The sequence below is a fragment of the Nuphar pumila genome, chromosome 13, assembly GCF_984573655.1.
Source record: "Nuphar pumila chromosome 13, dmNupPumi1.hap1.1, whole genome shotgun sequence".
Lineage (NCBI taxonomy): Eukaryota > Viridiplantae > Streptophyta > Magnoliopsida > Nymphaeales > Nymphaeaceae > Nuphar > Nuphar pumila.
In genome coordinates, this window is record NC_143261.1 from 18951471 (window position 1) to 18964524 (window position 13054).

At 36.9% G+C, this 13054-nt stretch overlaps 1 protein-coding gene across 1 annotated transcript in view; it reads left to right on the forward strand.

Annotated features, from left to right (window-relative positions):
- Positions 1-11879, forward strand: part of LPA3 (Low PSII Accumulation 3) — a 35417-nt gene extending 23538 nt beyond the window's left edge. Inside the window, exons 10-13 of the mRNA XM_089984967.1 lie at positions 9955-10037; positions 10118-10198; positions 11408-11567; positions 11649-11879. Of these exons, the coding sequence (XP_089841093.1) occupies positions 9955-10037; positions 10118-10198; positions 11408-11467 (224 nt within the window). The 3' untranslated portion in view covers positions 11468-11567; positions 11649-11879. The remainder of the gene's footprint in view (positions 1-9954; positions 10038-10117; positions 10199-11407; positions 11568-11648) is intronic.
- The last annotated feature ends 1175 nt before the right edge of the window (positions 11880-13054 follow it).

A 13054-nucleotide genomic window follows, 5' to 3' on the forward strand; every position in this document is an offset into this window, starting at 1 on the left:
GTTTCTTATGTAACAAAAGAGGACATGTGAAAGCTGATTGTTGGTTTAATCTACAAAATAGAGGAAAAATAAACAAAATTGAAAATAAGTTAGCTACTACCATGGACACGAAAGCGCCATCTACAGATGTGCAACAACTTTTGTTATCAGCGTTGTCGCAGATGACGATCAAGCAAAATGAACAAGGCGAGTGGTATGTTGATTCTGGTGCTGCCACTCATGTTACGAGTAATGCCGATAAGTTATCTCACTTATTGCCTTATTCTGAAAACGGTAGTATAGTTACGGGAGATGAAACTTATCATTCCATTAGTCATACTGGCAGTGCACATATCCCTATGTCAGAGTCCTCACTTCACTTGTCCAATGTTCTCCTTGCTCCTAATATTAAAAAGAACATTGTTTTTGTAGCTAAACTTGTTGACGATATGAATTCTTCCGTCGAATTTACTCCCTTTTCTGTTTATGTTAAGGATCTACGAACGAAGGAGACGTTCGCTAAGGGGGAGCGACAAGGAAACATGTACGTCTTCAAGGAGATTCCCTCAATGTCTTCGCCTTCAACCCCAGTCCTCCAGTTGAAGTCGTCCAAGCATTCTTCAGTGTCTTCGCCTTCAGAGTCTTTGTTTTTCCCTTCATTGGAAGTTTTTAATTCATCTCATTGTAATAAGCCAGATATTTGGCACAGTCGTTTGGGCCATTGTAGTCGGGGCTTCGTTGAAAGTCTTGTATCTGATGGTCTTCTTCCAGAGTCTAGTTTATGTTCTTTTTTAGATAATAATAAATGTTTCTCATGCGAACTCTGCAAAAGCCATGTTCTTCCGTTTTATATTATTAATAAAAGAGCTTCAAAGCCATTTGAGATTATTTGTTCCGATGTTTGGGGACCCGCACCTATTCCTTCTCTTTCCGGTAGTTGTTACTATGTTATCTTTATTGATTCTTATTCCTGTTATACTTGGATATATTTCTTGAAACATAAGCATGAAGTTTTTCAAATATTTCGGGAATTTCATTCGATGGTCAAAACAAAGTTTTCCTGTGATATTGTGCATTTACAATGTGATGGTGGGGGAGAGTATTCATCAAACGAGTTTATTGCCTTTCTTCGGGATAAAGGAATAAGTCGACAGGTTTCTTGCCCTCATACCTCTCAACAAAATGAGGTTGCGGAAAGGAAACATAGGCATATTGTCGAGAGTGCGATGAGCATGTTACATGATAGCAATGTGCCCGTTAGTCTCTGGACAAGTTTTTCACACATCTGTTCATGTCATAAATCGTCTTCCTATGGCACTTCTGGATTAGAACTCTCCATATTATATTTTCTTTGGGCAACATCCATCTTATGATGAGTTACATGTTTTTGGTTGTGTATGTTATGTACATATTGATTCATCTCTGCGAAATAAGTTTCAGGACAAGGCCATTAAGTGCAGATTCGTTGGGTATGCGGATGAATACAAAGGCTATCGATGCTATGACCCTACTACAAAACGTATTAGGACCTCCAAGAATGTTGTTTTTTATGAACAAATTTTTCAGGTCAATGACTCTGAAGAGTTGCCATCTTGAGAAGTAGCGGTATATGATCCATGGATGAGCATAGATCTTTTTGCTAATACAGGAGAAACATGTCAGGCGAATTGTCCTTCCTTCGGCTTGAGTAGGGGGGTGGATGACTCACAGATGCGTGTTGAACCATCTCCAGTAGAACCACCCCCAGTAGAACACTTCTCTGGACAGATATACACTAGACGGGACAAAAATATAAAGCAAAGGAATGTGGAAAGCATCGCTAATGATCCGGTTCAAAGGCTGTCATGCATTAGGCATCCTATTCAACGATGGGTGAGTTATGAGACATTTTCTCTTGATTTCGAGTTGTTTATGTCTCAGCTCATAAAACAGGGTGAACCCACTTGTTTTAATCAAGCTCTTCAATCTCGTCATTGGACTGAAGCTATGAATGAAGAAATAGAAGCACTTCATGAGTGCCAGACTTGGGAAATAGTACCTCGGCCAGAAGGAAAGAATGTAGTTGGCTCAAAATGGGTTTATAAAACAAAATATAAGCTTGAAGGAAGTATTGACAGATATAAAGCACGACTTATTGCTCGGGGATTCACACAACAATATGGTGAAGATTATGATGAAACTTTTAGTCCGGTAGTCAAAATGGGTATAATTTGTGTCATCATATCCCTAGCATTCGACCGAGGATGGAGGCTTAGCCAGATGGATGTTAAAAATGCATTCTTGCATGAAACTTTAAAGGAAGAAGTGTATATGGAGCAACCTGCTGGTTATGCCGAGAAAGATCCTATTGCCTGGGTGTGCAAACTAAGGAAATCTCTGTATGGGCTGAAATAGGCGTCCCGTTCTTGGTTTGAAAGTTTCTCTATACAAATTCAAAGCTATGGTTTTAGAAGATGCTCTCTGGACCACTCGCTCTTTATTTACCAAAAGGCAGACATCGTTATACTTCTTATATATGTTGATGACATTGTGATCACTGGGAGCTCAGATAATCATGTGCAAGACGGGAAGCAATTTTTAATGAAAACTTTCAAGATGAAAGATTTAGGAGAGTTGAGGTACTTCCTTGGTGTGGAAGTTGACAGGCGACAAGACACATTGACACTCATGCAACAAAAATACACTCTTGATCTTCTGGAAAGAGCCAGGATGATGAATTGCAAACCAGTCAGCACTCTGAGTGTATTACATCAAAGGCTGAGCTCTGAAGATGGCCATCTTTGTGTCAACCCAACAACGTATAGAAGCCTCGTAGGGATGCAACGTATAGAAGCCTCGTAGGGATGCTGCAGTACTTGACCTTTACCAAACCTGATATAGTTTATGTTGTCAATCAGGTATCCCAATTTATGCATGCTCCAACGGAAGGTCATATGGAAGCTTTGAAGCACATTCTACGATATTTAAAAGGAACTATAGGAGATGGACTTGTTTATTGCAAGAACGATAACCTGCATAGAGGGCATGAACTCATCACTTATACAAACGCAGATTGGGCAGGGGATCCAGATGAGAGACGATCTGTCTCTGGATATTGTGTATATATTAGACACAATTTAGTGTCCTGGAGCAGCATAAAACAAAAGGTAGTGGCACGATCGAGTACAAAGGCTGAATACAGGTTGATGGCTGCAGGCACGACAGAAGCTACATGGATTAGACACTTATTGAGTGGTCTTGGGGAGACAATTATTCGATAATTTCTTCTATGTGACAATCAAAGCGCAATAAACATTGCATGTAATCCTATTCAACATAGCAGAACGAAGCACATTGAGATTGATCAACATTTTATACGGCAGGAAGTCGAGATGAAGGAGATAGAACTACGTCATGTTCGAACAGAAGATCAAGTGGCAGACTTGTTTACCAAGGAGTTAACAGGACGTCAATTTTGGCTATTGAAGAGCAAGTTGTACATGCTCCAAAACCACGTACAACTTGAGGAAGGGTGTTAAAATATAGTATGCGTATGGATCTGGATCCAGATCCATGCGCACGTTAAATATTCTAACACATGCTCAATGTTGTTTCATTAATGGCATTCCTGTAATATTTTTGTAATCTCAGTCATTGTATATTTGCTTATTTATAAAGCTTAGGGCTTGGAGGTTAAGTTAACGCGTGCCGCCCCAACCATTGTGCATCTCCCTCCTCTCTCTCTTTTCTTTATTTTCTGCAGTGAAGGCTGAACCCCACACGGAATCTTATAGTATCCTCTTGGCAAATAGGCTACTTCAATACCTAAAAATTATCTCAAGCAACCAAGTTTAGTATATAAAAAGTTTTGTTAAGTATAAATCTAATTTCTTCAAGTCATTTCTTATCGCTTCAAGTAATGATCATATCATCAACATATAGGAGTAGAATAACAGACGTTAAACCTGTAGATCTTACAAAAAGAGCAGTGTCAGTATAACATGATTTAAAACCAAGATCTAACATAGTTCTATTGAACCGATTATACCATGTTTTAGGGGCTTGTTTAATCCCATATAAAGTTTTGCGAAGGTGGAGAACCATACCTTTCTTAATACTTAGACCAAGGGGAGGATCCATGTAGAACAATTCCTAACTGATATATGGGTCAATTTCTAATGGATGCTACAACAACTATAGTCTTAACAATAGTCATACGGGTTACTGGAGCAAATATCTCCTCGTAATCTATGCCATATTCCTGAGAGTGCCTTTTGCAACTAACCTAGCTTTGTATCTTTCTAGCGATCCGTCACTCTTTGTTTTATTTTTAAAAACCCACCTACATCCTATAGTCTTCTTTCTCTTAAGGAGTGGTTGAATTTCCCAAGTATTAGCTTTATGTAAGGCTTCTAGTTCTAAGTTTATTATATCAACCCATTCTTTTGGGTCTTTAGCTTCCCTGTAGCTTGAAGGCTCATGATATGAATGTATGGCTAGAAGACATGTCCTATAATTAGGAGAAAAAGATTCATAGGAAATAAACTTATTTGGTGGTCTTGATATGCGTTCTGATCTCCTAAGACTAGGTTCCTCTATTTCAAGTGATTGACTATATTTATCAAGTGCACACGAATGTTCTCCATCACCACGCCTAAAATAACGTACAAGTTCACGAGTAGGTTCTCTACCAACACTTGGTTTATTACTTCGCTCTTCATTAACACAATTATTATTATCAACATTCTCACTAGAATCATCAATCTCAATATTTTGTTTAGGCAATAAATCAAACAAGAAAGCATACTCAAATTCCTCCTTAGATTCTTGAGGATCAAATCCTTTTTATTTTTTAAGGAAAGTGACATTTCTATAAACATGAAGTTTATCATTTTCTAAGTCATAACACTAATAGCCTTTTTTATTATCGGCATATCCAAAAAACACACATTCAATGTCTTTGGGGGAGAGTTTATCATGTTTTTCAAGAATAACAAAACACTTGCATCCAAAAATCCTTAATCTTTTCAAATCTGGGTTAATTTTGAAAAACTTTTCTTTTAGAGATTTGTTTTCTAAAGTTTGAGAAGGGTTTCTATTTATCAAATATATCGCGTTGAGAGTGACTTTAGCCCAAAATTTTTTCGGAACTCCTTTTGAAATAAGTAAAGTCTTAGTAGTCTCAACAATATGGTGATGCTTTCTTTTGATAACTCCATTTTGTTAAGGAGTTCTAGGGCAAGACTTTTGGTGAATAATACTATTATTTTTTAGATAGGTTTAAAATTCATTTGAAAGAAATTCTCCCGCTAAATCGGAGAGCTTAAGATCTTAATGTTTGTCTTAAATTGATTGTTAACAAGATTATGAAAATCTCTGAAACATGTAAAAACATCATATTTGAATCTAAGGAAGTAGATCCAAATGTCTACTAAAATCATCTATAAATATGGCATAATAAGAGAATCCACCTTTTGACATGACGGAGTCGGTCCCCATACATCTGAATGCACCAGTTTAAAAGGTTCATTAGACAAGAATGTTTTAGACCCAAAAGGTAACATTTTCATTTTTTCTTACAATATTTTTTCAAAAATATAAAAAGAGATAATTTTGATATACTTGGGGGTCCTAATCTTCTATGACAAAGATTTAAGTCAATTTCTTGGACATAATTGTAAAAAGATTCTTTAGGAAGACGCACAAACTTCATATAATAGAGGTCTCCTCTTCTATAGCCTTGCCCAATCAGCTTTCCTGACTAGAGATCCTGCACTCAACAAGCTTTAGAAGAGAAGACCTTACACCCATAATCGGAAATTTGATAAACTGAAAAAATATTTAAGTTTTGGAATGACTAACATTTGAATTTTTTTTTGAATATTTTGAAAAGTTTTTCAATTTTTCTACACTTTTAACATTTAGGACCCAGAATGATTTTGAATATTTAAGTTTTGGAAGGCTTTGAACCTCACCGATGACATGGCATTGGATAGAAATGATTGGAGGAGAAGGATTCATGTGGAGGACCCAGAATGATTTTCTTTTTTGGTTCATATCGCCGACCCCAATTGTTTTGGGATGAAGGCGTAGTTGTTGTTGTTGTTGTTGTTGTTGTTTAACATTTAGGGAAGTTCCATGCGGTGGACACATGAAAAATATGAATTGGTGCAATCGAAAAGTAAAGATTCATTAGGTGTCATGTGAAATGGAGCTCCCGAATTTAAAATCTAAGATGACTTACCTGGAGGGGAAGAGGTTGACATGATGACACCAGATGTAGATTTAATGAATCAAGAGAAATACAAAAGCTCCTAAGGGCTACAAGAGATTACAAATACGAAGAGGCCACTTATGGGCCAAATACACTCTCACAAAGAACAACTCACAAGAGATCAAATAAAAAAAATATAATTTTGTATTTCACACATAAAATGCTTGCAGAATCATACATACAAAGGGGGAAGAAGGCTCTATTTATAGAGCCAAACACGAGAGAAGAGAGGCAGTCCAACTAGTCGTTGGATTGCCCCAACAGTCATTTTGACTAAAAATAAATAAAAATAAGAAATAGAAAAACTGAAAAATAAAAAATAAAAAAGACTGTGCAGCCCCTATTACAAGAGTAAAATGATTGAAATACCCTTGATCGGTATTTCAGTTTACATACACAAAAAAAAATATTATATATAATATTTTTTTGAAAAATGTGCATATTCACACACACACACACACACATATGTATAGATAGATAGATAGATATAATATCTTAACAATATATGGGGTGGCCTTTAGGTATTGTGAAACAGTTTATGCTAGTTGAGCAATCTTCAAATCTTTGAGGTCATCTCTTTTGCTTGTCTCTTCTCGTTTAGGAGCCTCTTCACTCACCAAGGCCACCTTTCTTTTGAATTTTGGTCATTTTGGTTTATGTGCCCAGTTCATTACAAAAATGACATGATTTTTCTTCTTCTTCCATTGTATTTTTTCTCAAAATCTCCTTCATTGATTTTTTTTTCTTAAAGTGAGGAGGTTTATATGTCCTTACATGGTTGCCGGGCCTTGATACAACAAGAACCTCATCACTTGTCTTATGCATCCCAAGCCTAGTTTCCTCTTGACACACTTTGGCCAGAGCCTCACTTATAGGTGGTGGGGTAGTTCTATGAAGAAGGGATGGCCTTACTTGCTCGAATTCTAGTCTAAGCCCATAAAAATAAAAATCTCTCTCAACTTGTTTTTGCCTCATGTCTATTGCCGGACCTTCCCACTTAGGTTCTAGCATAGCTAATTAATCCCATATAGGTGATAAGAGACCATAATAGTCTCTAACACTTCTATCTCCTTGTTTGGTAGTACGTACATTTTCTTGAAAATATAAATGAGCCATGTCTCTTTGAATGAATGTGCTTTTTAGGAATACCCATGCATCACATACCTTCTTGAATCTAATGATATAGGTGGCAATCTTGAACTCCAAGGTATTCATGAATCATAAGAGTATTTGAGCATTGGTCGCTTCTTAATCCTCCAACTTGTCTTGATATTCTTTTAAAACTTGCTCTTTTTCTTTTTCAGAGAGAGCTTTCACTTGATCTTTATTCCTCATTAGCTCAATTGAGATTCGGTAATGGTTTCACTAACAAAACCTTATAGTTTATTCCCGTTGATGTGGTTTCCCATAGCGGTTGACCACATCAAATAGTTATTCTCATTGAGCTTGAAGGAGATGACAGAAGATTCTCTTTCGGCCATGATTGTGATGAAAGTGGAGAAGACGACTTGAAGATGATAACCACCAAAAAGATAGCTCAATCAAGATGATTTTTGAATTACAAGAGCCCATGGTTCTGATACTATGGAATGAAATAACAACAAACACAAGAGAACGCCACTAAGGGGTGCAAGAGAGCACAAATACACAAAGACTACTAATGGGTCAATTACAGTCTCACAATGTAGACAATCACAAACCACAAATCACACTAGAAACTCAATATAAAAAATATAATCTGTATAAACCTTCAATAATGCTTGAAAATGCATATAAAATACAAGGGGAACAACCCTTATCTATAAGCAAACAAGAGAGTGAAAGGGGGACAGTTCAACTAGTCGTTGGACTAGCCCCCAACCGTTGGGAGCAGCCCAATGACTAGTTGGGCTGTCCCCAACAGTCGAAAGACATAATAAAAAAATAAAATATAAAAATTAAAACTAAATTACCTATACAGCCCCCACTGGACTGTCCCTATTACAACAGTAAAAAGACAAAAATACCCCTGATACAAAAGACTAAAATACCACAAAAAAATATTCATACGAAAGCACAATATTTGAACAATTGGAAGCTCTCATGTATCTACTGGGATGTGCATAATAGTGCATCATAAGCTCTTCTGTGGCCATTGTCTTCAGCAGCACTTTGGACATAATTCCTTTATGTGCTTGATGTGTGTTGATATGAGAAACGATTAGAGGCTAATGATAAAGCAACGATCACTGTTAGGTGATTTAATGGTCTGGGTGCTAGAATTTTATCAGCTAGAGCATGAAAAATAGACTACGGCTGATTCATGCAGATGCCCTGATAGATAAATAGTGAATAGTTGCCAAAAGTAAGCATGAGCTATGCAATTGTGCTTGTGTTGAATTCCCTAGTCTCAATTGAGTTGGATTTTATTCTGATAATAAAAATGGTTGGCTCCTGGTTGGAATTTAGTTTGATGGGCAACTCATTCAGATTCAGCTAAGGACAGGTCACATACATCCCATTCCAAACCGATCCTCTTTGTTTTTGTTTTTTGATAATCAAGCTGGGGTTAGGCAGACCCCTAAGTGTGGAACTTTTCACCTAGAGGTAGCTCTCCTTTTAGTCAAAGATACCTCTCTCTCTCTCTCTCTGCATAAACTTGTTCAACATGGTTTGTTTGCTATGAATCACATGTTGGATCATGTTTCCTGACCTAAGGTTATGATTTTTTTTAGTTGCTAGAATTTAGTACATTGTGAGCCATCTGCTTTAACCTCTTGAAAAGCCTGCTTACATGTGGGATCATGTTTCCTGACTTAAAGATATGATTTTTTTTTTGAGTTGCCAAAATTTAGTATATTGTGAGACATTGGTTTTAACCTCTTGAAAAGCCGGCTTACACATTGCAAACACATGATCCGATACCTATTTTCTACTAAACACCACCATATAGATCACATTTGTAGACTCTGATCTATAAAAAGAATAAAGAGTGAAAAAATGGTGACTTCTACTCAATAGTATGTACCTTCGATGGTAGCAAATGTTCCCCCTGTATGTGTGTGTATGTGTACTTGTATTATGTATATACATGCAGACCAGATGATATTGCAAATCTCGTTGCATGATATATGATCTTATAATCAAAATAGATAAGGGAGTCATGATTTCTACTCAATAGTATGTACCTTCGATAGTAGCAAATGTTTCCCTTGTGTGTGTGTACTTGTATTATGTATATGCATGCAGACCAGATGATATTGCAAATCTCGCTGCATGATATATGATCCAAAATTTTTAAAATCAAAATAGATAAGAGTCTCAGATCTAAATTCTTTTGCTGCTCCTATTGTCCAGCCAATTATAGAACTTAGGGTCAGAGTCAGGATCAAATCAGTTCCATTGCCTGCTTGCTCACACTTCCCTTGTGTCTTTTAATTACAGTTCCATCTAAAGCATTGAGTGCAGACTTCAGGGTTCTCAATTCCTTACCCTTAAAGTAAAATATATAGAGATCATATATTCTAATAAGAAATTGCAACCTAGCAAAATTAGGAACTCGGGATGCATTTCAAGCACAAGTTCACAAATAAACCATGATATCCTTTTCAACTTCCATGTGATTCAAATCTCATCTGTGTTTGGAGAGTCGATGCTGATAAAAGAAATTATGGACATTTGAATATTCGGATTACTATAGCTCTTTGTTCAATTATAATATTTTGTACCTTCAAAATTTCCAGGTCCTTGGCAAGTGATGCTCAAGCAAGCTGATGGTTCCTATGTTTGTGTTGCAGAAAGTTCTAGCCGTTTCACACTTGGCGAAGTATTACTTTCCGTCCCATGGATTATGTCCATTCTGTGGCTTTGGATTAGAAAATTAATTTTCTTCTGGTTCTTATTCAGGCAAAGGAAGAGCTCTTGAGGGTTCTTGGACTACAAGAGGAACGGGGGAGTTCACTGGAGTTTCTCAGAAGGGGTTACAAGGTCTGTACGAGTTCTTTGGTTCAGTCTAAGGTTCTGTCCCAGTATAAGTTAGACAAAAATCTTTCAATGCTCAATCAGAGAGAACCAACTCTGCCTTTAGATATGAAATAGGGAGGTAATTTGGATATGCATCAGACCTAGGTTGATCACAATTGCACCTCTATTAGGTGATTAGCAGGGTCCAGTATTGCTCTGATTGGACCTATGTGATGAGATCTAGTCCTGGTGCAGAAAGCCTAGGTCCAAATAATTAGGGTAAAATTTTATTTCTTTTTCCAATTTATGTAAATGTCTGTTGGAATTATACCAGTTCTGGCAAATGTCTTACCTGGACTTGGTTCTAGATCTGGTTGGATAATGCTATGCTCGACCTGGATTCTGATATTGATTCAATTAGACCAACCCATTGCAGCGATATGAAGAGATTAGATTGCCTTCTCAACTAGTTAGGAAGCATGTGGACTTTGAAGAACCAGCCCAATTCTCTGAAGAATCAAAGCATAATTGCATAATGCTAATGTGTTGGTTGAGCTCATGATCTTATCATAAAGTTGGAAATAGATCTTACCTGTTTCTGTGGGACTATGCTTATGCGTGAAGTGCCACTGTCATTATAGTTTTGGATTGAGCGGGTTGCCCTTAAGATGGTTTTGGTGGTGCCTGACCAATGTATAAACACATAATTTATGTAGTCAGCTACTGTATATTTGTAACTTTTACTACTGATGTGTTTAGGCTCTGTTCAGGAGCTGGTGGGTGGGATGGGGTTGATGATTTTGTTTTAAACTTGGTCAAGCTACTGTGGTGATGGCGGTTTAGGAGAATGATTCTGAGAAGGTAGTTTATGGAAATGAGAAAGGAGGTGAGTGAGTCTCTCCTTTGTATTTTCACTGAAAACTGGAACTGGTAACTGCCACCTCCTAGAGGTTGTAGCGACCAATTCCAGGCTGATAGCTTCTAGTTTTCCAAATCCATAAACTCCATTCTTAGCTCCCAAACAGGCTTAAAGGAACTGTATTTGTGCATATGAATAATGCATATGCTCGAATGGGTGCACTTGACAGGGAGAGTACTGGTGTCTGTGCTAATAGCTGTTCTTTTCTGGCATCTAGAGTAGTCTGCCTCTCTACAAAGGGTCATTGGAAGGTTTTCAGTGCCTCCATTCTTGATCATCAAATTATGTTTTTTTTTTGTCTAAATTGCTTGCAGACAGCGACGTGGTGGGAAGAGGATAATAATCTTGAGGCATCTTCTGCATGGCGAAGTTGATGAACAACCTCTTATCCTGTGGCGCTAGTTCACCTACACGTGGTAACACACGAAGAGACAATAACGACGTCACGGACTTCTGAAGCCAACTCAGTAGCAGGTAAAAGCCTGAACTGAGATAGAGAAATATATAACCTGGAATCAAGATATGTAATGGGCATGATCATTTCTGCCATTGCAGCTGTAACCTGCCAAGTGTATCACTTCAGCCACCATCATAGATGGATCAAAGGCAATTCCGAAGCGATTCCAGATACTTCTTTAATCCTGCGGCCTTTCTCATGGATGTTGTTGGTTGTTGGCTACTGATTCTTCTTGTCTTTACTTGGTATTAATTTTTCATGATACAGAGGAAATTTGGAGCATTGTACAATAACCTGCTATCTTTCTTATGAATGATTTCATTCGTGGATACCAATTGTCATTGCTTTTTACTTTGTACTTGTTTTTATGCATCTTCAAGAACTCATATGGCTCATTTGGGTCTATTCTTTGTGGTAATTGGAGGCATGATCATGACAACCTATTGGTAGTTCATAAAGTCTTCGCTATTAGTAACACACATAGTGACAAATCTCGTGAGATTTATGAAAATATTGCGAGAAATTACCTGAAAGTTAAAAACTGTAATTTCTTGCGATATTTTTTATTTAGTGAGTTTTTCCATCAAAAACATAAATATTGCATTTTAAATGCAATATTTATATTTTAGCAGCTATTTTCATGAAAAAATAGTATGTTTTATTTATATTTCCTTATAAAAATGTATTTTTTTATATTTTAAAATTATTTTTTATTGCCGAGATTTTGCCGAAACATGTGAGATTTAAAATAAAATCAAATTCTCGCAAGTTTTTGGCTGGCTATATATTTGCCGTTTTTAACTTTTGTCACTATGGTAACAATGTAGCGTTCTAGATGCCAAACAATGATCTCTCTCTCTCTCTCTCTCTCTCTCTCTCTCTCTCCTGTGAAGTATGCTTACGTGGGAACTGAAACCCAATCGTTGCCCTCCCTGCCGCATGAGGATACGTGAGAAGATCAGGTGAAATATGATTGCACAAATATTTATGCATAAACACATGATCCCCCTCCATCTTGGAAACATGCTGTCGGTTGTGAGGCCCAAGGCTTGATGAAGGGCAATCAGGTGCTTAATGCACAAATTGTGCCATGTGATTGCACCTGATCCGAACTCTGAGGATACTAGCTATCCTGATTGGATCGTTAAATAATAAATGCATGATTGAAAAGGTTTTGCATTTAAAGAAATGAAAAAAATGGCATAAAAAATGAGTAACAACAAATTCACAAATAGTACATATGGGGTTTTAATTTTGTATAATGAGGTAAAAAAACACACATAAGAATGATATATATGTGTGCGTGTAAAGGGTAAAATGATGAGATCCAAATTCAAAACTCAATATGATCTGAACTCGAGATCTGATAAAACTTGATATATCATTTATTTTTTTTGAAAAAATATTTGTTTCGAAATACAATTTTCGTGTTTTAAAATTTTCTCCCAAAACAAGTTTGATTGGTTCACTATGTTTCAAGAGCTGCATCGGCGTGTGAGACTAT